Source organism: Sturnus vulgaris, chromosome 1, assembly GCF_052056855.1.
Source record: "Sturnus vulgaris isolate bStuVul1 chromosome 1, bStuVul1.hap1, whole genome shotgun sequence".
In the NCBI taxonomy this organism is placed as follows: Eukaryota; Metazoa; Chordata; class Aves; order Passeriformes; family Sturnidae; genus Sturnus; species Sturnus vulgaris.
In genome coordinates, this window is record NC_142243.1 from 148,531,027 (window position 1) to 148,553,251 (window position 22,225).

General features: G+C 36.4%; 1 protein-coding gene across 13 annotated transcripts in view; it reads left to right on the forward strand.

The window, feature by feature from the left end:
- The window catches only part of PHF20L1 (PHD finger protein 20 like 1), a 53,251-nt gene that overhangs the window by 7,581 nt on the left and 23,445 nt on the right, over positions 1-22,225 (forward strand). For 5 of the 13 annotated variants that reach the window (XM_088179519.1, XM_088179538.1, XM_088179548.1 and 2 more), the window contains exons 3-12: positions 954-1,125; positions 1,274-1,358; positions 2,121-2,209; positions 4,713-4,775; positions 8,348-8,555; positions 9,191-9,322; positions 14,143-14,225; positions 17,964-18,216; positions 20,230-20,415; positions 20,619-20,825. In XM_088179519.1, coding sequence (XP_088035645.1) covers positions 954-1,125; positions 1,274-1,358; positions 2,121-2,209; positions 4,713-4,775; positions 8,348-8,555; positions 9,191-9,322; positions 14,143-14,225; positions 17,964-18,216; positions 20,230-20,415; positions 20,619-20,825 — 1,478 coding nt within the window. Of the gene's footprint in view, positions 1-953; positions 1,126-1,273; positions 1,359-2,120; positions 2,210-4,712; positions 4,776-8,347; positions 8,556-9,190; positions 9,323-14,142; positions 16,354-17,963; positions 18,217-20,229; positions 20,416-20,618; positions 20,826-22,225 lie in introns of those variants that run through there. The other 8 variants (XM_088179528.1, XM_088179541.1, XM_088179556.1 and 5 more) reach the window with 4 other exon arrangements.

The following is a 22,225-nucleotide window of genomic DNA, read 5'->3' on the forward strand; positions in this document are numbered from 1 at the left end:
GAGTCCTCAGTTTTAGACTAAGACTTTATGGGGTATTTTTGGAAGTTCAGCGAGAAGAAGCTGGAGTCTTAAGGAATGGGTATAAAAATATTTAGCATTTCTGAAATATATGGATGAGGGAAATGCAGTGAGCTCCGACTGCCTCTGAATTCTGATGTGAGGGTGAAGTGTGGCTGCAGTCGTAACCTAGAAAATCAGAGAGATGTTCTTAATCAGTAGCTCCTGAGATATTTAAATGTTGGGAAGCTGTATGCATCATTGCAATTGAACAAGTAGGACAGGAGAAAAGAATGAGCAGTTTGAGATTGACATATTTTGTTTTAATGTTCAAGTCCAGTTACTAAGAAAAAAGGAAACCCATACTTCCTGACAACTTATATTTTAGTCAGAACATAGTGTTAGAGGTTCCTTTAAGAGAACAATCAGTATTTTAGAGAGATTATATTCAAAATTGGTGATGTCAGCAGGTTCCCTACATATGTTTATTGCCTTTCTAGCTAAAGAATTTGCAGTAGGATTGGAAATTGGTCGCTCAAGCTCTGCACTTTTACTATTGGTCCACAGTAGTACTTGGGTTGAAAAACAGGTTGTGAAAGTTAATGGTGGTTGTCCTTTTTCTGTGGTACTTTAGAACAGCCCTAATATAAATGCTGGTAAAAATATTAACTATGTAATTAACTTACTTTTTTTTAGGACATTCTGTGCACTTTTGAATCTGTTTCAATACTTCTGTGAAGGGCAGGAGGAGTTGAATTCTGCCTGATTCCAGTGTTCACTGTTGTGTATAGATTCTTGAGCAAAATGTTATCCCTTCAATTCCGTTACTTTTTCAGACTTGGAGAGTTTTCAGTACAAAGTGTTAATACAACTTTCTGCAAGGTCATGTAGGCACTATTGTGTCTAAAACAACAAACAAGCCTTTGAGACTTAGCAGTTTGTGTTTAACACTCCAGGTATCCATCTCGAATTGAGAAGATAGATTATGAAGAGGGGAAGATGTTGGTGCATTTTGAACGCTGGAGCCATCGCTATGATGAGTGGATTTACTGGGACAGCAACAGGTTGCGACCTTTGGAGCGACCAGCATTAAGGAAAGAGGGGCTGAAGGATGATGAAGAATTTATTGTAAGTGGGACATTAATTTTGTCTTAGACTTTTGTAAACTGCTCTACTTGTTTTCCCCCATTAAATCTCTCTACCACATAATACTTAATTTTTAGGGAAAAAAAATCTAAATTATTTAAATATTAATTTCTAAATTTGTTTAAAATAGGATTTTAAACCTGGAGAAGAAGTCCTAGCTCGTTGGACAGACTGTCGATATTACCCTGCAAAGATTGAAGCAATTAATAAAGAGGGTATGTATTGCAATGGTCCATTGGTAAGGTCTGCTTGAAAATGCTGTGCTGTAGATTTAGTCTGCTTAAAAAAGTGATATGACTATAAAGTTTTCCTCTCCATCCCAATATTAAGTAAAAATGTTTTTATATGTCAAATTTGGTAAAATGGTTGTCTTTTATCTGAATCAAATTTGAAAACTGAAATTTCTCCTAGAAGACAAAACGCTTTTTAAAAATGTTTATATTGTTTCAGTGATCAGAAGCTCCTGTGCATAGTCTTAGGACTATTTTGATTTAAACTAATGTTACATTTAAATTTTCGTAATTGTTTTAGTTCTCCTTATTGAAGAAAAATAATGGAAATAGCAAAATAAAGGAAAAGAGATTAAACACTTTACAGTGGTGATATTCCTAATGAATATAAGAAGTTGACATTTTTACTGTAGTTTAGAGCAAATGAGAGTTTGGGTGTAAGTTGAACTGTTTCCCTAGTGTGACATCTTAAATATTACATAACTATTGCAATGAATTACGAGCAGAAGTGACTCAATAGCTTAAACATACTTGAAATTGCCCATCTGGACAAAGAGTAACAGTATTAAAGCAGGGCTTGATTGGGGCCCTGTTTCTTTTTTTTTTTTTTTTTGTTCTTGATCCTGACTAGTAGCGACACCTGGTTACTCTTGTCATAGAAAATAACATGCAAGACGTAAAGCTTTCATAGTAACAAGATGTGTTTGTTTCTTAGCTACTCATAGTGATTCCATCAATCATTTCTAGGAACATTCACAGTTCAATTCTATGATGGTGTCATTCGATGTCTTAAAAGGATGCATATCAAATCTATGCCAGAGGATGCAAAGGGGCAGGTAAGAATACTTAAAGCAGTTGCTTTGTTAGGTTTTGTGTAGTTGTTTGGGTTTTCATTGTTTTGTTTTGTTGTTTTTTTTTTTGTTTTGTTTTTTAATATCTTGAGACAGTAGAAGTGTCAGTAGCACAACTAGATTTAGATTAGTCTTTATTCTAGGCCCTGCACTGCCTTGCTTCACCAGTTTATGGATGGTACCTCAGAGTGTGCTGCTCAAGTGGCCTTGCCTCACTGAAATGTCTGGCTGCTGGACACTCCATTGCCAACTAATCTGTTCACAAAGCTTTGTCTTACAGAGTTTACAAAACCAGGGACGTCCATTGACTTCTCTCTCGGGTCCTTTCAGGAAAAAAGCTTTAGCTTGTCAGCAGTCCGTGCTGCTGATTTTATTTTATTTTATTTTTTTAATTTTTGTATTCCCCACCCTCTGCCCATGTCTTTTGTTTGCTACTATGAGAGCTTTTTGCCCACATGCTCTTATAAACATGACTTTGGGGGTTTTCCCCCCTACATCAGACTTTTTGGACAATCAGACAGATAAGTATTTCTTGCCTTTTAAAACATCCAGTTGCTGTTAAAGAAGAGATGTTGAATAGAAGTTGAGGGAGACTATGAAGTAGAGGACATGATTTAGTCACTAGGCCTGTCTTTACTTGTGAAAGGGAAACATCACTGAAAAGTTACATGCTTTCAGTGCAAATGCCATTGCATTTATCTTGCATGGTAACCATGTTTTCGTATTTAATGAGATATTACTCCAGTGAAACTATTTGAGACAAAATCCATAAAAACTGGTCTTTATTCGCTCTTAGTTTTCTTCAGAATACTCCTAACTTCACAGACTTCAAATATTTGATAATTACCATTGTAGCCATCCATATTGTGGCCAGGGCATGTGGATAATTGAATTGGCTCGAAAGCATCTCCACATACTGGCCACCAGGGTAAAGGTAGCTGATACGGTAGGGTTGATCCTCTATGCAAGGGACACTGGAACTTAGTGCAGGCACCACTGCATTATTTAAAAGATGTTTCTTGAAGAAGATTAAACTGAAATGTATAGTCACACTAACCCTGGCTTCTTGCTGCAGTCTTACAGTAACTCCATTGAACCAGCGTGTAGTATTTCAAGGATGCTGTCAGTATGACAGTAAGTTAAGAAGTTTGAGTGTTTCTTTTTACTTCATAAAAAGCAAAACTCAGGTAATGTGATTGTGACCTAAAAGAAATAAGCCTTTCGTGACAGTGGAAAGAACTCCCTGATTCTGTCCTGTGCTTTTTCTAGGGAGCTATGTTGTGTCTCATCTTGAGTTACTACTCTTAGGCCATAGGCAATTTCAGCTTTAAAAAAAAATAGTAGATCCATTACTTCACAACCATTATGTTGTCCAGACTTGTTTGGTGGCAGTCCAGCTCATCTGTTATTTCTAATTTTTCTCAGTAGTTGAGAGTTATTGTGCCACTTACGCATCTTGGAGGTTGAATGTAGGCTGCTTCACTGAAATCTTGAGAAGGAATTAGGGGCACAAATTTACACTGAGATGGATTTAGAATTTTTAAGTTGTCTGGGTGCAAGAACACCTTCAACTGTGCTTTCTGTAATGCTGATTGATACTAGTTGTAGCATTTAATCCTGCAAGAGTAGAAATAGGCATGAAAGTCTGTAGATTTCAAAGGCAAAGATAAAATTTTTCTTGCAACTTCTTTTGCATATAATGCAGCAGAAAAGTGTTCTTCTAAGTGTTTTTGTGTTATTTCAGAATAAAAACATGAACTAAGATTTGGTTGAAAATCAGATATCTGAGACTGAGCTTTGTTTAAGCCTCAAACTCCCATGGATGTTTTTGTTCTTTTGCATTATTTATTTTATAAGAAAATAATTACTAAAATTTATGTAAAGCTTGCAAAAATGCCAAGACTGTAAACTGATTTGAAAAATTAAGTCGAGTTGCCAGATGCAACACTTCATGCTTCATTTAAACTTATAACTTGTATTTTGTGTTTCCAAACTAAAAAATGCATTTACAGAGATCAGTGTAAGCTTAAATACTTCAAGGTCTAGTACATCAATAAATGTAACAAATTTTAAGATCATTGTGGAAGGTGAGTGCTAAGCATGCAGAATTTAAATTACTTAGAGACAGAGCTTAGTTAATACTTTGATTTGAGCTTAGTGTGACTCGAAGGAAGAGACTGTAAATGCTATAGCACTCAAACTCTGAGTTGCAGCAGAAGTGTATTTTAGTAAGTCTCAGTTATGAGCGTGGAAAGGCAAAATTTTTAAAGAGTAAAAAATATTTATGTGTCTCAGTGCAGTGAGTCTTAAGGCTCAGCTGTGGTTCAGATAAGCACAAATCAATCAAAATTACACAGATCTGTGACTAACATAGTACAGAGAGGGAAAGAAGGGATCTTGAGACTGCCCTTGTGAGAGCACATATGAAGTATTTGGATAACTTACTTTTTCTGTTTCATGTTTTTTGTTTTATCTTCGATGTAATCAGGCGCGCGAGAGGGAGCAGATAGCGCCGGAGCTGAGATTAGTGACGGAAATCGAACCAAAAGAAGTGAGTTTTGAGGAGGGATTTGAAGGAGAGGGAGGGGACTTGGCACACAGGAAGAGGAAGCTGAGGAAAAAGCATGGATTTGCGAATGGGCCAGAGGAAAAAAGAAGATGTGACAGGAGACAATGTGAGCCAAGATGTAGGTGGGGCAGACTGTGTAGATTTGAAAGGTGAGGGTAAGGAATCCAGGCTTGATGTGAAATCAGCCAGTCAATAGATTCATGTTTTGTGTATTGTATGTATGAACGTGTGGGAGTTGGAAGTTACTGTGTGACAGAAGAGGAAAAAGCAGCTGAATCTTTAATACTGTGGAGAAGCAAAAAGGTGGTGGTTGTAGGCAGGTGAAGGGAGAGCGATGCATGTGTGAATCCTGCTATTGACGCAAGGGTTGCATTTTGGAAATGATTCTGGTTTTGGCTTCCCACTGTTGCAGGATTATGGTTACCAAGGAAAATTTTAAAATACAAGGTTTTTAGCCAATTGATGTGTAAGGCTGTTGAGTAATTTCTGCTGATGAATTTTTCTATCATACAATTTCCTGTGTTTTGATTTAGTGAATCTGATTAGCATAATGACAGTTTTCCTCAGTAGTCATAAAGTAATGCTTTGTTTTCTAACTGCTGTGGGCCATTACTATTCTCCTGTCAATTTTCTCAGCTTGCTTGAAAGATGAATTTTAGTAAGAAAGAAAAAGAAGGAAATAGACATTTTGGATGTATCTTATTTTACATTTTTTTAAAGTTACATATGTAAATTAGAAGCTCACTGCAGTGAGATACTGAGGGAAATGAGAAATCTGGCTGGATGATGTAGAGTAACTAGTTCAGACTTATACAACTACTTCCAATAGAGACAATGTCAGGAAATGAAAGAAAACTAGGGAAAACTTCTCTTAGAAAGATTTAATCTTACTCTGTTAATTTCTAATGTATTGGTATTTGGGCCCTTGGCTGTGTATGATCTGGGAAATTGTCCTCCTGTTAATATTTGTAGCTAGTTTCTGTGATATTTATGATATTTAGTGTCCTGGTATTATGGTTGATAGAATAGATATCATACTATTAGCCTGAGGCAGATTTCAGAATTTGTTTTAGGATCCCGTTATTATTCTTCAATCGTTTTGTTAATTTTTGGTAAAGATTCTGAAAAAGTCACGGATGTATCTTTTTGCAGGAGGAATTCCTGTGATCTACAAAAGAAATATAGTCACTGTAGCATCTTAGATGCTAAGTAATTCTCACATGTCAGGAGTTGTGCTGTTGAACAGTCACTCAGCAGGAATTCAAGGTTAAAAAGCAGGCATTAACTATATCACTTTAATGCCTGTATGTTTACTCCAGAGCCAAAACAAAAATGGACCCACAGAGTTTCTGAACAATTCAGAATCACACAATTGTTTTAAGTTGGAAGGAATCTCTTGATATAATCTTGTCCATCCCAACTGCTCAAGGTTCTCTTCACTGAGTTTTAATTTACATGTTAATCTAGGAAAAAAATATAACTGTCACCGTAGTGAATGTGTCTCTTCTCTGACTTCTGAATGTTCAACCTTTGTTTACTTCATTGTTATGTGTCCTGCTACTGTAAGCTCTATGTTGTAAGAAAAATGTCCAAGCAATGAAATAATATACAAAGAAAACCACAAAAGCCTTTTCCATGTTGCACCAGCTGTGCTTAGACCAGGATACTTGGTTCAGCATTGTTTTCTGAAGCTTGATATCTTCTGAAAGCTTTTGATTCCAGGGTGCTTATCTTGACTGAAAATTAGGATGCTCTTTAGAAGCTGTTTTGATGCAGGCTGCACTACTTCCCCTTCCCATTTTTATCATAAGATCTAATCTCCAGCCATGTTACAGATCCTCTTCATTCCTTGGCCAGGGTACAGTGTAAGACTTCTACTCTCAGGTGTCCTAATTCCTCACCATCACAAATAGCTCAATCCTTTTTTTGTCCTGCTGGATGGACTGGAGCTAATAGGTGTGCTCGTTTTGGCTGGCCAGAAGAGAGGTATGTGTGCTTTTGACTGACTATGCAGCTGGCAGTTAGACACCCTTGCTTGTGCTGGCATGTCACCAAGTGGCCTCAGTAGTTGCCTGTTGTGTGAGCATTGCCAAAGTGCTTCCAGATTTTGCTGCTGGCTAGTGTGAGTGTCTGCATCTTGCACTGACAGTGTGGACATGGAACATTTTATCTTAGAGGAATCAAAACTGTTGTTGTTTCTAAGTAAGTTGGTGCAAAGAAGCATAACCCTTGTAAAGCAGTGATTTAAAAGTATTGAACTATGGAAAAGGAAAAACGTAATGCAAGGAGAATTAACGTTGTATTTGTGTTAAGATTCCTCATATGTCAAAGAAGGCAAAGAAACCCTCAGCAGAACAGAAACTTGAAAGACTTAATGTAATGAGTGGGGAAAAGGTTGCATTGGAACACAATTTGTAAAATCAAATTAACTTTAGGTATCTTATGTGATGGCATAACAACAAGGAGGTATTCCAGAATAAAATAGTCTGTATGCAGTTGGGGAAAAAAAAGTAAAATACTCATGGGTCACTAGACAAAATGTCTTTTTCACATATTTTGTGTGTGGTAGTACTTGTGATTCAGAGCACTCAAATGCTTAATTCTGACTGGTTGATCATTTCTGTTGCCTTCTATATTGCATATAACTTCTCCATGGAAGAATTCTGTAGCTGAATGTTTTAGAAAGTTCAAAAAATACTTTAGTCAAAAGGATCAAGTTACAATTTTTGCAGTCAGATTGATCCCTGACGTTCAGGAGATAAAAGGCAGGAGTCTCACGCTCTAAACTACTGGAAAGGACTTGGCTCAGCCTAGGAAGTTCTGTTCATTGGCTTGCAGGGTGGCTTGACTTGGTCTAAGTGCCTAAAAGTAGATTAGATTGGGATGTATTGTTCACCTCTTGAATGTTTCTGTATGGTACAAATAAGCAATTATGCAAAATGACACTTAATTACCTTAAATATAGATTGTGAAATTCAGTCGTATTACAGAATACGTCATTGAAGTTAGTGAATGAAACATATAATATGTAATACAAAAAGCAAAAAAGTCTGTAGTTGCTCTAGAAACAAAGATGTAATAAGATAGGAATTATCCCTGGTTTATCAATTTAGTTCAGGAGGAATTCCATGCAGCTAGACACTGCTTTGAGGCAATTGTAGCTTTGCATAAAAGGTCAACAACTATGGAATTGTGTGTTTCAGAGCCAGAAGGGTAAGAAAAATGTCAGTCTTCTGGGATTGGGAGCTCCTGGGTTTCTAAAGCAATGACACAAAAAGTAGTTTAACAGGGAATGTGTACAGCCAGAATTCTATGTACAGTGGTTTTTGAAAGATTTTTTCTCTTTTTATCCACGTGGCATACTGATAATACTTCAAGTTTATTTGGACAGTAGTTTGGGAAAGTCAATTTTACCACTCTTTGAGTAGTAACCATAAAAATAAATTGAATTTCATTTGAACATTTCTAGATAAAGTTCACTGGGTTTGCAAGTATTTTCTGTTTGAGTCTTAGGCACTTTATAATACTTACTCACCATTTTTTCCTTTTTGGAGGATTGGATAGCTTTGGTCAAAGCTGCTGCTGCAGCAGCAGCCAAGAACAAAGCAGGAAGTAAACCTAGAACCAGTGCAAACAGCAATAAAGATAAAGAGGACAGAAAATGGCTAAAAGTCCCTTCAAAAAAGGAAGAAACCTCAACCTCTACAATCATGCAGGAAGTCCAAAAAAAGGAAGAGGAGCCTACATCTAGTGACACATTTGGTAAAAGCACATTCTGTCAATACAGAATTGTTTTTTCTGTAGTGTTAAAGTCCTGTTGCTAGCTTTGCAGTTAAATAATAATCACTGTTTCTAGAGGAAAATGTCTTTAACTTCCTGATACATAGTAGTAATTGGTTCAGAAAGTTTTTATCAGATAAATCTTCTTCAGTCAGCATTTACTACTTATGCTGAACTTCTAAATACCTTTATCAAGAGCAGACCACAGCTTTTTATTAATAATTTCATTGTACAGTTTGATTGATATTCCTGCATCTTCTCTTACCTGTGAGATAATCTCTGATCTTGTTTTAAGAAAATAAATAATTCCAATATGCATGATATATCCATTTTCAGGGGTGTTTGAAACTGTATCTGAGTTGTGATAAGATTTGTTAATTTTAAGTCTTTAATGCTTATTTCTCATCACGTTCAGTAGAAGTTACAAATTTTGATATATCCATTTATTGTTTCAGTATGTAATTCTAGATCTTCAGAATGTGTCATTTAACTTTTTTTTTCACTGTACATTTAAAGTTTCTTTGCTGCAGTATTCTGTTAGCAGTTCTGAATTATTTTCTTACTTTGGACGTTATGCATTTATGAATGTGAGTTAATGAGGCTTTTCTTGTGTTTAGAAGTAGGTTTTCCTGTAGTGGATGTTCCAAAGATGGCCTTTGTGCAGGCAGAGAGCACGTTATCACACAAGAGGAAAAGTAATCTAGGCAACTCATTTCAGGCCAAGAGAGCTCGCCTAAACAAGATCACTGGTAAAGGACTTTTTTTGTTGTTGATTTTGTTCCTTTTCCATGTAGTGAAATATTCATGCTTGTAAAGAAAGTGCTGAAGTAGATTGCATAGAAGCACATTCATGAGACAGAGAGTCACTGCAGTCTGTACTTGTTTAGAATTTTAAAGGAATTTATAAATGGTGAAATCTACCTGATTGATAAATTGGTTGCAGACTGTACTTGGGTCTTTTTAGTTTTTGATTAGAGGAGCCATCCTCAACTGATGAATTTCTTGAATGTGTTTTACCTCTAGCTGTAGAATTTTCTCCATTATTGGGTGAATTTGGGTTTATACAACTTCTTAAGAATGTCATGAATTGCATACTACCACTGTAAATTAAAGCTATGGTTAGCTGTGGAGAAACAGAAAATATTTTTTCATAAAGTGAAATTGTTGCCAAAAAGAGTTTCTCATTTAGAAACATACATCCCTACAAATTGAACCCGTAAAGATCTAATTTTTTTTCTCGGTGTCTAAGTCTAATTATTCATACCTTACCTTTATTGCTCAAAGGTATTAATGGAAAACAGGGATGTTACTAGAGACACATTCTATACAACAGAAAATTTAATAAATGGTCTTATCTTTAAAAGCTGAAAAATGCATCTATTCCAGAATTTGATAGAAATTTACTTACCTGTGAAAAAATTATTTCAATTTATATTCCTCCAAATAAGAAAATTCTGTTGCTAGCTTTGAGATCCTGTCAGTATTTAGGACAAAGTCTTATGTTTGTACTCGTGCTGGGAAAGTATCAGATGCCTTTCAAAAGCTGGATTGAAAAAAATTGTGAAGTTCCTCCCTTAACAGAGGAGCCCTTGGACACACTGTAAGATAGAAATTCATTCCACTCGTTATTCTAGTCAATAATGTTTCATATGAAGGATGGTAAACTTTCCTGTGCTACAAATGAGAGAGGCTTTTTTTATTGGGGTTTTCTTGGAAGTAGATAAAAATTCTTATTTGTTTCTGTAAAACAAAAATAACCTAATCTGCTAAAACTGCATAGTGAGAGTTTTTGTCATCCTTGTTTTGGTTTGTTCAGCCTTTCATTGGTCTGCAGTGGAGGATCTTTAGTCAGTTTCTTATGAGAGTGGTTCTGTTTCAGTTTCTCAATCAGGAAAATATAAAAATCAGTAAAAATAAAATCATGGAATGGTTTGAGTTGGAAAAGACCTTAAAGTTCACCTTCTTTCAACCTCGCTGCCATGGGCAGGGACACCTTCCACTAGACCTGGTTGCTCAAAGCCCCATCCAACCTGGCCTTGAACACTGCCAGGGATGGATCATCCACAGCTTCCCTGGGCAGCCTGTGCCTCACCACCCTCATAGGAAAGAATTTCCTCCTCCTATCTAATTGAAACCTACTGTCTTTAAGTTTGGATCTATTCCCTTTTGTCCTATCACGACATGCTCCTGTAAAATGCCCTTCTCCAGTTCTCTTGTAGACCCCCTTGAGGCACTGGACTATAAGGTCTCCCTGGAGCCCTCTCTTCTCCAGGCTGTACAATCCCAGTTCTCTCAACCTCTGCTCACAGGAGAGGTGCTCCAGCCCTCTGACCATCTCTGGGCCCCTCCTCTGGACTCGCTCCGGCACGTCCATGTCCTTCCTGTGCTGGGACCCACGAGCTGGACACAGCACTGCAGGTGGGGTCTGAGCAGAGCAGAGGGGCAGAATCACCTCCTTTATCCTGCTGCCCACAGTGCTTTTGGTGCAGCCCAGGAAAGTGTTGGCAGCTTGTGTCCAGCTTTTCATCCAAGAAAGGACGAAAAGGATCTGTTCTTCTCGTACAAAGGAAGCAGACTTTAGGAAAAACCCATCTTCTGCCTCCAGGATTGTCATTCCTGGAAGGCTTCTTCTTTGGTTCTAAGTTTTATTAATGGATGTCAAATTTATTGGCCCCATTTCTCCTCTCCCCTACTACATACGTTTTCAATAAAGTTCCAATTTATTTGCTGCCGTGAGCAGTGGTAGTATAAGATGTAGAGACTAGAGATGTATGTTGACGGAGCCTTGCTAATTTGTTTCCAATAGCAGTCTGTAACAGAAGATACCAGAGCCAGCTGAAAGACCTTTACCTTTAGAAATTGTATTTGCCTGAGCTTGTGGATGGATTCTTATTACCTCAGGAGGATTATGAGAATCATAGTAATGAGAGGGGTTCCTACAGACTGAGCTGAATAATCAAGCCATGATTTTGCAGCCATTGACTGTGTTAACCATTTTAAAAACAGTGTCTATCTCCACAAGATATGCTTGGCTAGCAGAGGATGTGTTACCTTTCAGTGAAAGTGTATTAATCCTTTAACTACAGGAAGAAATTTGTCATGCCTTGTAGATACTTTGTGTATCTGTTCTGACATTAACACTTCTGAAGTTCATACCATTAGTAAGTCTTTTATAACAGTACATTTTGAAAATGTGACTTCTGATTATCAAACTTGTTCTTACCACATGTTTATTTTCTTATGCGTTAAATGGTCGTATATACGCTTGCATTGTGTCATTTTTGTCTCTAGCACAAGCTTTCAGATTTGAAGGAAAGTTGGGAATCATGCTGGTGTACTCATTGGAGTGGCTACAAAATAAACCATTGTAGCTGTTAGGAAAACATTTACCAGGTTCTTATGGCTGTATTGGGGAAATAGTACAAAACACTATTGCAGGAGACTGTATGAAGTGAACTGTTCAAAACTGAAATCTCTGGATTTCAGTTCAGCATTTGATGCATAAGAGTCTTCTTGTCTGCCCTAAGGCCCACAGCTGCATCAGGTGTTCTTTGCTCACCATGCAACAAAATAAAGTTGCTTCCTTTGCCCCTTCTTTTTGCTACTAGCACTAGTAGCAATTACATTTCCCGAAAGTGAAGAATATCTCCTGCTAAGCACGCATTAATGTTGTCTTCCAATCAGTTTTTGCCTCTTGGAATGTTTGCTTCCACATCTTCTCCTGCTGTGTTGCTACCTAAAACCAGATAGCTGCAGTGAGCTTGCAGAGCAAAACATTCCTGGTTCACTGTGCCACTGGCAGCTTTTGCTTTGTTAGGTGCTCTTACAGACAGAGGGTGGTGAACCTGTAGTCCTGGTTTGCAGTAGCTTGTGAAGTTGCTTTGTCCTACAGGCATGGTGCCTGGTTAGAAAAACACCTCATGGGGTAGAGAAAAAGGAAATCATAATGATTATGTATTGACAGATCTGAATCTAGATCGATTTAAGAGCTTGAATTTCTGAGCAGGGATCATCTTGCTAGAACTAAAAATCAGAGAATCTGACAATCGCTGAATGGTCTCGGTTGAAAGAGACCTTAAAGGACATCTAATTCCAACGTTATCCACTAGACCAGCTTTCTCTAAGTCCCATCCAGACTGGCCTTGAGCTCCCCCAGGGATGGGGCACTCTTCTCTGGGCAACCTGTGGCTTATAGAACCACAAATGCTTCCTCGTAAACTGTAGCTTGGTTATTTTTTGTATTTAAAACTCAACTTCACTTGATTTTGAAAAGGACTTTATGCTTTTTGATATGAATTCATGATTGCAAAGATAAAGAACACTGCGATTTTTGCAACTTGATTTAAATAGGATAATTTGAATTTCAAATGTTTATTTTAGTCCATAAAATCAAAATCTTCTATGTAGTCTAATGCAGAATTAAAACCTTACCTGATAATTTTATACAATAGGACTAAGTTTCTGCTTTAGCTTTAGTTAGCCTACACTAAAGCATAACTTAATCTGACATAAATAGTAAATGACATAAAACACTTGGTGTTATTGCTGAATGCTGAATTTGTTGTTTTATTTTAATGTCTTGAACAGTTCCTGAGAGCCCAGACTTCACTATTTTATAATTCCTTGGACGTTGTGAACCTTAAATTAATTTTGGCCATATCTAATTTTTTATAGAATGCAATAGCAATTCCCACTCAATTTGTCAAGTTATTTTTGAGGACTTCAACTTCTCACTCACAATATTGACATTCTCAGAGATTATAATAGCAATTTTTATTCAGATTTATGTTTTTTAGGTTTTATCAGTTCTGTATTTTCTTAGTGGTGTAGAACTTCTTCTGTCTCTGCATTGTTAGACAATTAAAGTCATTGTGTGAGGTACAACTGCAGCTCTTGCCATATGCTTCGCTGGCAGAAAGCTTTCTTGTATTTATATTCCCCTTGTCTTCACAGATTTTTTTGTAATAGTGATATTGTATCTGAGTTTGTGAATGAAGTTATATATTCTAGTATATTGTTTGCTCTCAATATGGTCAACTTATTGAGGTAATTTGGGAGCTCCACTGCTGAGAATATTTATTTGGAAATTAAATCCCTTGTTGTATTATGTCTAAAAAAGGATTGCATGTGTTGTAGTTAAGAAGTGATAGTACAGATTCTGATGTGAATTTCTCAAAGACTGGAAAAGGGAGAGAGAGAAAAGTTTTGTAAATAAAATTTACAAAATTTACTTGTGTATCATACGCTTGGTTTTAAAGCTCAAGTGGTTGGGCTTTGGAAGGATGGCAAGGCCTTATTTTAATGATTTTATTATTTTGATAATTTGATTTTCTTGTCAGTAAATATGCCAAAGAAATGCTTCCTATGTAAGCATGTCATCATTGGAATGCCCTTTAACTTTTGTTTCTTCTAATTTAAAATCTTCAGCTTTGTGTGGGGCGATTTCAGAAAGACTCATGTTGTAGATTTGTGCAGTTCATATTTCTTGTCTCAATATTTTGCTTTTTTTTCTACAAATTCTTGTTGCAAGGTGCTTCTAACTAAAAATATCTGCAACTTTTCTCCTAAGGTTTATTGGCATCCAAAGCTGTTGTTGCAGATGGTGCTGAAAAAAAGGAAGGCAACAAAGAAACAGCTCCAGTCCTGGAGCAGGTATGAAATGGTAGAGTTTGATTCTTTTGCAAAGTTCCCACTGGAGTGTGCCATGGAGATGTAGTACCTACAACATTAAAATTTTCCCCTTCAGATATAACAGGGAACTGAAATTTTATCTTATGTTTACATTTCTGGCAGAGCCAGAAGTATGGAATTTAATTGTCTCTAAACACAATGTTGACTTGAATTTCGATAACGAGCTTTTGTGTTAACAAACTAACAGAAAACAAAATAACATAAAGTCTCCGTGCAACAAATATGAGGAGACCAGTGTCCCAAGGTCCAGTTTTATAGCTGTAACAACAACTGGCTTAGAAACAGGCCCTTACACAAATTTGATTTGTGTTTGAAACAGGGTTTTTGGCATCATATAGAACTTCTTTTAAAAGAAGTTTCTTTTATATTGTAAGAATTTGTTGTTGTAGGCTTGTATGTGTTTTATGAACTGCTCAATGAGCCATACATTTTGCAAGGGTGTGTATTTTAATAAATACAAAAAAGAAACTTTTAAATAATGTTAAGGGTCTGATTTTTAAACCTGCATATTGGCAGGATCTGGGGGCTGCCATTTTGTCTTTGGCTTATTACACTGTGTTCAGGCATTGCTTGACTCGGAATTGTGCATTATCTTGCATTTTAAAAGGGCTGAATGCCTGAGCATGGTAAAGCAAGCTAAGGATGAACAGTAGTCTTGATTCAGGACATCTTTGTTTCCCAATTATTTAAATCAGAGCCTTAATGTATCTTTAATACAGCTTTTTTGTATGCATTTTCATTCTTTAACAGCAGCATTTGAACAAAGTAGCCTTGCTGCCTGCAATTCTTTAACAAGCACTTCCATTCTTTAGCCCCGGCACACTCTATGAACAGTCCCTACCCCATACCTGATTTGATATTTTGGTTGTACTGGTTCTTTAGAGCTGATATATAATTACATTGCTCTGGTTTTTCCATTGATGCTGCATTGGATGAGAGTCAATGGAACCTGATTTTCTGTTTTTGATGCTGTCACTGTCAGGGCCGGCGGAGCCCCTGCGGTGCCAATGCATTGACCGATATTTTGCATAAAGGTTTACAGTGTACTGACATGACATTCCATTTCTCAAATTTTTGCATATTAAAGATGCTATGATTTTCTTGCTACTGTGTGTGATATTTTCAATGTGCAAAAAACTGTGAAATGGCTTACAGCATGTTGTTTTTGGGAGAATCATTACAATGTAAATCTTGCCATGCAGAATCCCATTGCGGTGAATGGGACTTTGTGGTTTACATAGACTGTGTATGCAACAGTATAAACTGCAGTGCATATTTACTATAACCTTTTTGTTATTTCTTAGACTTAGTAACTCGGCTGTTCCTGTTTTATTGATCAGATATAAAAAACAAGATGTCTCTGTCATTGTTTACATGCTAATGGTCTGAAAAACCTCATTTTTTGGAAATAACAGTTGAGCTCCTTTAAAGAGGCATCTAAAATCTTAAATTGTCCTATTCCTTTGTGTCTAAATAAAAACAGAAACCTCACAAATATTTAAATTATTGACTGTGGGGAGGAAATTTTTTGAGCTTAAAGCTTTTTTCACTGAGTTCCTGCCCAAAATGAAATGAAAATGGCCGAGTTATAAACCTCCCCAAAAGGTTTTCTGATAGCGAAGCTGACATTCCTTAGAGGCTTTGTCTGCTACTGCTATAAAATTGAATGGATAAAATATCTTGTAGGTTTTTTTAATAATGTAATACAGAATATGGTAGAAATATTCAGGCCAATAGCCGAAAACTGACTCTGTTGATGCAAGTTTTTGTTTATATTTATAGATTTTTAGTTTACAGTTGTCTTAAACCCAAAACCTCAGATGATTAGTTGCAGATACAGTAGTTTATTTAATTGTATTAGGGTATGTCATGTTATATTTCCTTTTGACCAAGACCTGAGTAGATGGATAACATTAATTCATTAAGGTTTTTAATGTTAATTTGTCCTGTTAAGAGGTTAAGCACCTTATCAAAATCTTAATTTAATTTTTTTAATCTTGTTTAAATAACTTTGTAATTTGAAAGTAATGGATGCTGTAGTATGTCTTTCACATCTGTGAAGATGAACAATAAAATTGTTTATTTACAAGTTACGACTCTAATTAATTTCTGGTAATACCTCTCATAACCAGCATAGGTATACTCTACAGTTCATGGAATATTTTATATAAATGAATAAACTGCACATAGTATGTGTGTAATGGAGTTATTCAAGGTAGAGCTGATGTCTGCTGAATGGGATGTTTTGCACCGGATCTTTACAGGATACTCCCAGCAAGCCATTCATGTAGCGTTCAGAGGCACCCTTTTACAGACATAGAATGTGCATTTGTGGGGTTTTGTTTTGCTTTTTTTTTGGTTTTTCCTCCACTGGAACATGGAAAGTTCTAGTGGAAAATAAAATTGCAATTTATAACAAAACTCAATAATACCCTCAAATCACTGGAGATGTGATGTTTGTAGTTTGGATAAAGTGGTGCACATGTTCTAGAAATACCTCTCTGCTTTGTTGGTTATGGTTTTATTAGATGGTACTATGCCGTGTGATGTAACTGGGATGAAAAGGGAGACAGGCCTAAGAAATTATATTCAGATACTGCAGTTTGCCCTTATTAGGCAAGTTATAACACATGCACAATTTTGGTAATGTAGGAAGAAAAATTCCAGTGAAAAATTTAAAATGCTAATGTCTGTCAATGCATGCCAATGGTCTAAAAATAGTACTGTTTGTGTTAAGAAGGATAAAAATTGAGGAATTGGGAAAAATGCATTATATATTGACTTCCTTCAAAAACTGTTTTACCTCATTATCTGCTCCTTTTCCTCTGACAGTTAGCAATCTATTTAACCCTGTGGTGCTAGAAGTTGTGATTTCTTCATATTTGCGCGAACATATAATGTGGTGAAATCCAGACTCCCAGCACTGAAAGGGGTTGTGTGAGAGTGTGCTCAGTATTGGAAGCTTTTCATTGTTTCAGACATTCCTTAAAGGAGCATTATCAACTTTTTCAGGTTCTCGAAAATACAAATTTCTTGTTAAAGATAGGCAGTTCCACAGGAAAACTATTTTTTAAATTTTTTTTTTTTGCCTCTGTTTGAGGAAATGACTGTGTAGGGAAAATCTTGGCAGCCTTTTTTTTAGAGCTGCAATCCTTCTGAGGAAGGATTGTTTCCTCATAGCAGTGCCAGAGTTCAAGGAGTGTCTGGACAACACTCCCAGTCATGATTCAGCAGTAGGCAACCCTGTGAGGAGCAGGGAGGAGGACCTGAGGATCCCTCTGGGTCCCTTCCAGTGTGAGATGCTCTGTGATGCTGCCTCAGTGTGTGTGTTCTGGCTGGGAACAGATGCTCTCTCGGTTCTGCTTGGAGACTGCACTGACAGTGAAGATGAAAGAGAAAATTAAATCGTAGAATTTTTAATTTGGGACTCGAGGGAGAATGTTTTATTTTCAGGCTTTTCACAGGTATTTCAAATAGTAAGAATTGAGTATTCTGAATACTGAAAACAATTGGTAGTGCTCCTTTAAAAAAAGCAAAATTTAATGTGATGCATTTTAAATAGTTTTTTTTGTATTTAAAATAATGTTGCTTTATAATGTGTTTGAGTACTGAAATTGCTTTTAAAAAGATCAAAATAGAATACAAGAACCACAACGAAGAAACTGAAATAAAAGTATCAATTTTTTATTATTTATTCAGGAGATTTCACCTAAACCACAAAGTCAGAAAAAAAATGAAGCTGATATTAGCAGTTCTGCCAACATTCAGAAACCTGCACTGTTATCCTCAACTTTGTCTTCAGGAAAGGCTCGCAGCAAGAAATGCAAACAAGAATCTGGAGATTCTTCCGGGTGTATAAAGCCCCCTAAATCACCACTTTCCCCAGAATTAATACAAGTCGAGGATTTGACGCTGGTCTCTCAGCTTCCTTCTTCTGTGATAAATAAAACTAGTGAGCACAGACATTTTAAAAAAAATACCGTAACTACTTATAAGAGATATACAGAAATTTTCTTTGGTTGTAAATGGCTATTGCTTTTAAAAATGAATCTGCTTTAAATAAAATGTCCAAGTGGGAGAATTAGGGGCAGCTCACTAATTTTAAAAGTCAAGTCATATAATAAGGCATTTGAATTACTCTACCAGAAATAATACATTTAAATAATATATTGATATTTATAGAGTCATGGCTTTTCCTCTAGCTTAAATCTCCACACTAGCATTAACAGTGATACAGGAAAAATCAAACCTCCCTTCTGAAAAGGGCCTGATTCATTAAAAAGAAAAGACATACACCTTGGTGTGGACCTTTCCTTCTCTGAGAAACTTCACCTTCAGCAGGCTGATGTTCTGCACCTGTTGGCTGTGGCACTCATCACTTTATGTGATATTTCCTCCAAACACGATGTGAAAGAGAAGATGGGTTCAAGATCTGTGGTGGAGAAATATTAAAAGTTGTGTTTCCTTGTCCTAGAAAAATGGGTGTTCAGCTTCTTAACATGTGTAACTGATTTGCCAAGCATGAAAATAGTGTTTATCAGAAGAATAGGGAAAGCTTTATGCTGCATGCTTGAATACACTATTTTTTGTGAATATTAAGGTATTTCTATAATTTTTTAAGATTACATTAGGTTTTTAGTGTTGCTTAGCATCAGGTTCTTTGCCTAAAGAACATTAAATGATGAGGCCAAAGGTTAACATAAATGCAGGTTTCAGTAAGTCAAAAGCTACTTTTTTTTTTCCCTTTTAGTATAGTGATTGAGGACGGAAGACTCAACCTGCATCATGTGTTCCCCTTAACTTTGATTTTGTATTTTCACTTATGAGATAAGTTTCTTTTTAATCTTTGCTCATAGATAACTTTAAATGAGTGGGAGAGGGAGGAGTGCAAATTCAGCTTTCTTTATTCAGGACACATTGGTAAAAGTTGTATTTTGTCCCCACAAAATGTTAGCAGTCATCCATATTGTAATACGCCTTCTATCCCCACCCCTAGAGCAATGGTAAGTAGCTTTCCTGGAGCATGCTTGTATTTTGGATTAATTTGGATTTCTCTGTAGCAATATTTTTAAAAAACAACTAATTTAAATCTTGGTTACTTAGTAGCTTAGATCTTGTTAGTGTTGTCTTTAATCTTTGGCTTCCAAGTTTTTTCTGCCTCTAGTAGAAAGTTAGTTTTTCCTTGTCTTAATTTTTAAATCTGGATATTTGACTCTAAAAAGTGCTTACAAAAAGGAGAGAACAATGAGTTACAGTGTGATAGCAACTTAAATATTTTTCTAAGGCAAAATTTTGTGGAACTGGGTGATATTGAAGAAGTGTAGGGGAGTGTGGGTTTTTTGTTTTTAATGAATCAGGCCTAAATTAACCTGTATCAATCCTCCCCCCCCCCATCTGTTTGGGGATTTTTTAAGTATAAAGTTCTGGAGTCTTCTTACTGTGCCCTGCGTTGGCAGTGTGTGTTTGAATTTCAGTTGGAGTATTGATACCAGGTTATCAGAAGGCAGGAGGTGGGATATAAAATTAAATACAATTTTCGATTATTTTTTAAAGTTATATGTTGACGCTATCCATGACTTTTTAGATCCTTAACTGTGATCATTTGTTCTGTTTATTGCTAAATCCTATTGCCCCCTTCCATTATAAGTAACCTGCTGCCTGGGTTTTATGGGGAGGGTTGCTTACTGTAAATACACCGTTTGCCTAAAACAACCACCTTTATCAGTGGGGAAGTAGGTGCCCTAATAATTTATGATAAGTGAAAACCAGAATCATGTCTTTAGCATAAAATCTTCCTTTGCTCCTGGTAGTCACAGTTTTGTAATTACTTTTACCAGTTTTGCTGTGATTACCAGCGTTGCAAAGAAGAGCAGTTTAAAGCACTCCCCATCTTTAGATCTCAAATGCTGCGGTAAGATGATGGTGTATCTCTCTGCTTCATGAACATTGAAAGATCTCTTTTTAGGTCCATCACAGCCAGTGAGTTCCCCTAGATCCTACAAACATAGTCAACGGAGAAGAAGATCACAGCGTTTAGCCACTTGCTCCTTGCCTGATGATTCTGTAGAAAAAGTTTCTTCTCCCTCTTCAGTTACTGATGGAAAAGTGTTCTCCATCAGTGGTCAAAACCAACAGTCATCAAAATTGGAGGGTAATGTATCTTAATCTAATAAAGAACTGCCCAAGAGAAATTGAATCATAAAAATTTGACCTTTCATGGTTTTCAAATAATGGGATATTTTGAACTGCTGTAGCTAAAGATGTTTGCTGTTCCTATGTTATGTAATGCTGCAATCCAGACTGTTTGTTGGACCCATGTGTCTTTTTTAATATGACATTTTTTCTTTTATGTAGTACCTGATGTTGCTCATGTGTCACTTGAGAAGCGTGGACCATGTCTCCCTCTTGATTTAAGCCGTAGTTCGGAAGTTACAGCACCATTATCTGCAGAATCCACTTTCCGTAATGAATATCCCAGTAAAGACAAGGAAGATATTCAGATGATTACATATCTTTCTTCCAAAGCAGTAACTGATGGAAGAGTAGCTACAACAGCGTCAGGTAAAGAGACTCAGTGTACAACCAGAGAGATTTATAGTTGTAGGGTTAAAATGTGTGTGTATTCAATCCCACAGAAAGAGGGGATGCTTTGTATTGTCTTTTCTACACACTCAAAAACCTGCCTCTCTTCTGGACTCCATTCATCTGCATATTCTTTGTCTTCACTGGCTTAGGGCTGCTTTCACACTTCTAACATGCTTTAAGGAGACAATGAGAGTGTGGAATGTAGTAAACAGTATTTAAAAATATTTTTTCTATTGCTATAAGTTGTAAAAATAATTATCAAAATGAAGTCTTTACTAACATACTAATTTGTGGCTTCAGCTTTAAAACAATGGTGTTCTCAAAGACAGTCAGCATTCTTCTGCTTTGCGTTTGTTTGTGATGGAAATTATGTCCTTCACTTGCTACAAAATGTTACTTAAATATATTTCTGAGAAATCCTCAAAAACTTTTATATAGACTTGATCACCCTCTGCATGGAGCCCAGTGCTGCAACTCTGTGCTGCCTCTCCCTTTGTAACAGTTTACTGACTACCGTAGTTTACATGAAACACTTGGATAGAGGTAACAGAGATTTGGGGAAGGATCCACACAGTAGTTTGCAGACCCTAAAAGTGGGTTGTTTTCATCCAGTGTATGCTAGGTTTTCATGTAATTTTTTTATAAGCAAGTCTCGTATGTAGGTATCATACTATTTTTAACTGGCTTCCAAGAAAGAATTCTTTTAAAGCCTTTTTTTGTTTTGTTTCATGAGAAAATTATTCAGACAAGTAAGAAGAGGGGAAAAAAAATCAAATTATTATATTCTGCTCAGAAAGTTTTTGATAAGTGTGGTTGATAGTAAGGGAGGACAGCATGACCTTAAAAGACAGAGTTACAACACTTAAATTGTGTCTTAGTCTATTATAATCTATGAATCTCTTAAACTAATTTGTCAAAATAAGGGCTATTGGTATCTCTAGTGAGCCACCATTTCAGCTTTTTAAAATATTATAATTAAAATATTACTTAATTACTTGAGCAAAACCACGTGACAGTCTTCATTTGACCTTGATACATGGCATAGCAGCAGAATTACAGATTCCTGGGAAAATTACTTCTATGAAAGTCCTTTTTATGTCATGTCTTCTGCCACTAAGAGAAGTGCTTTTGAGTGTTGTGTATTTGCCCACTCATCGAACAAGATCATAAAAAATACCCACCAGCTTCCAACAACCATCTGTTTCCTGTTTGGTAAAACTCATTTCAGTTACAGAAATTTAACTTCTGGCTTTTCTGATGTATTTTCTGGCTCATGTTATGTATAGTTGGTAATGCTGGAAGTTGCCTGCTCTGTCATGGGCCTGGCTCGGGGCAGAGTGAGCTGGTTCTCACTCAGCAGTGCACTTTGGACCTGT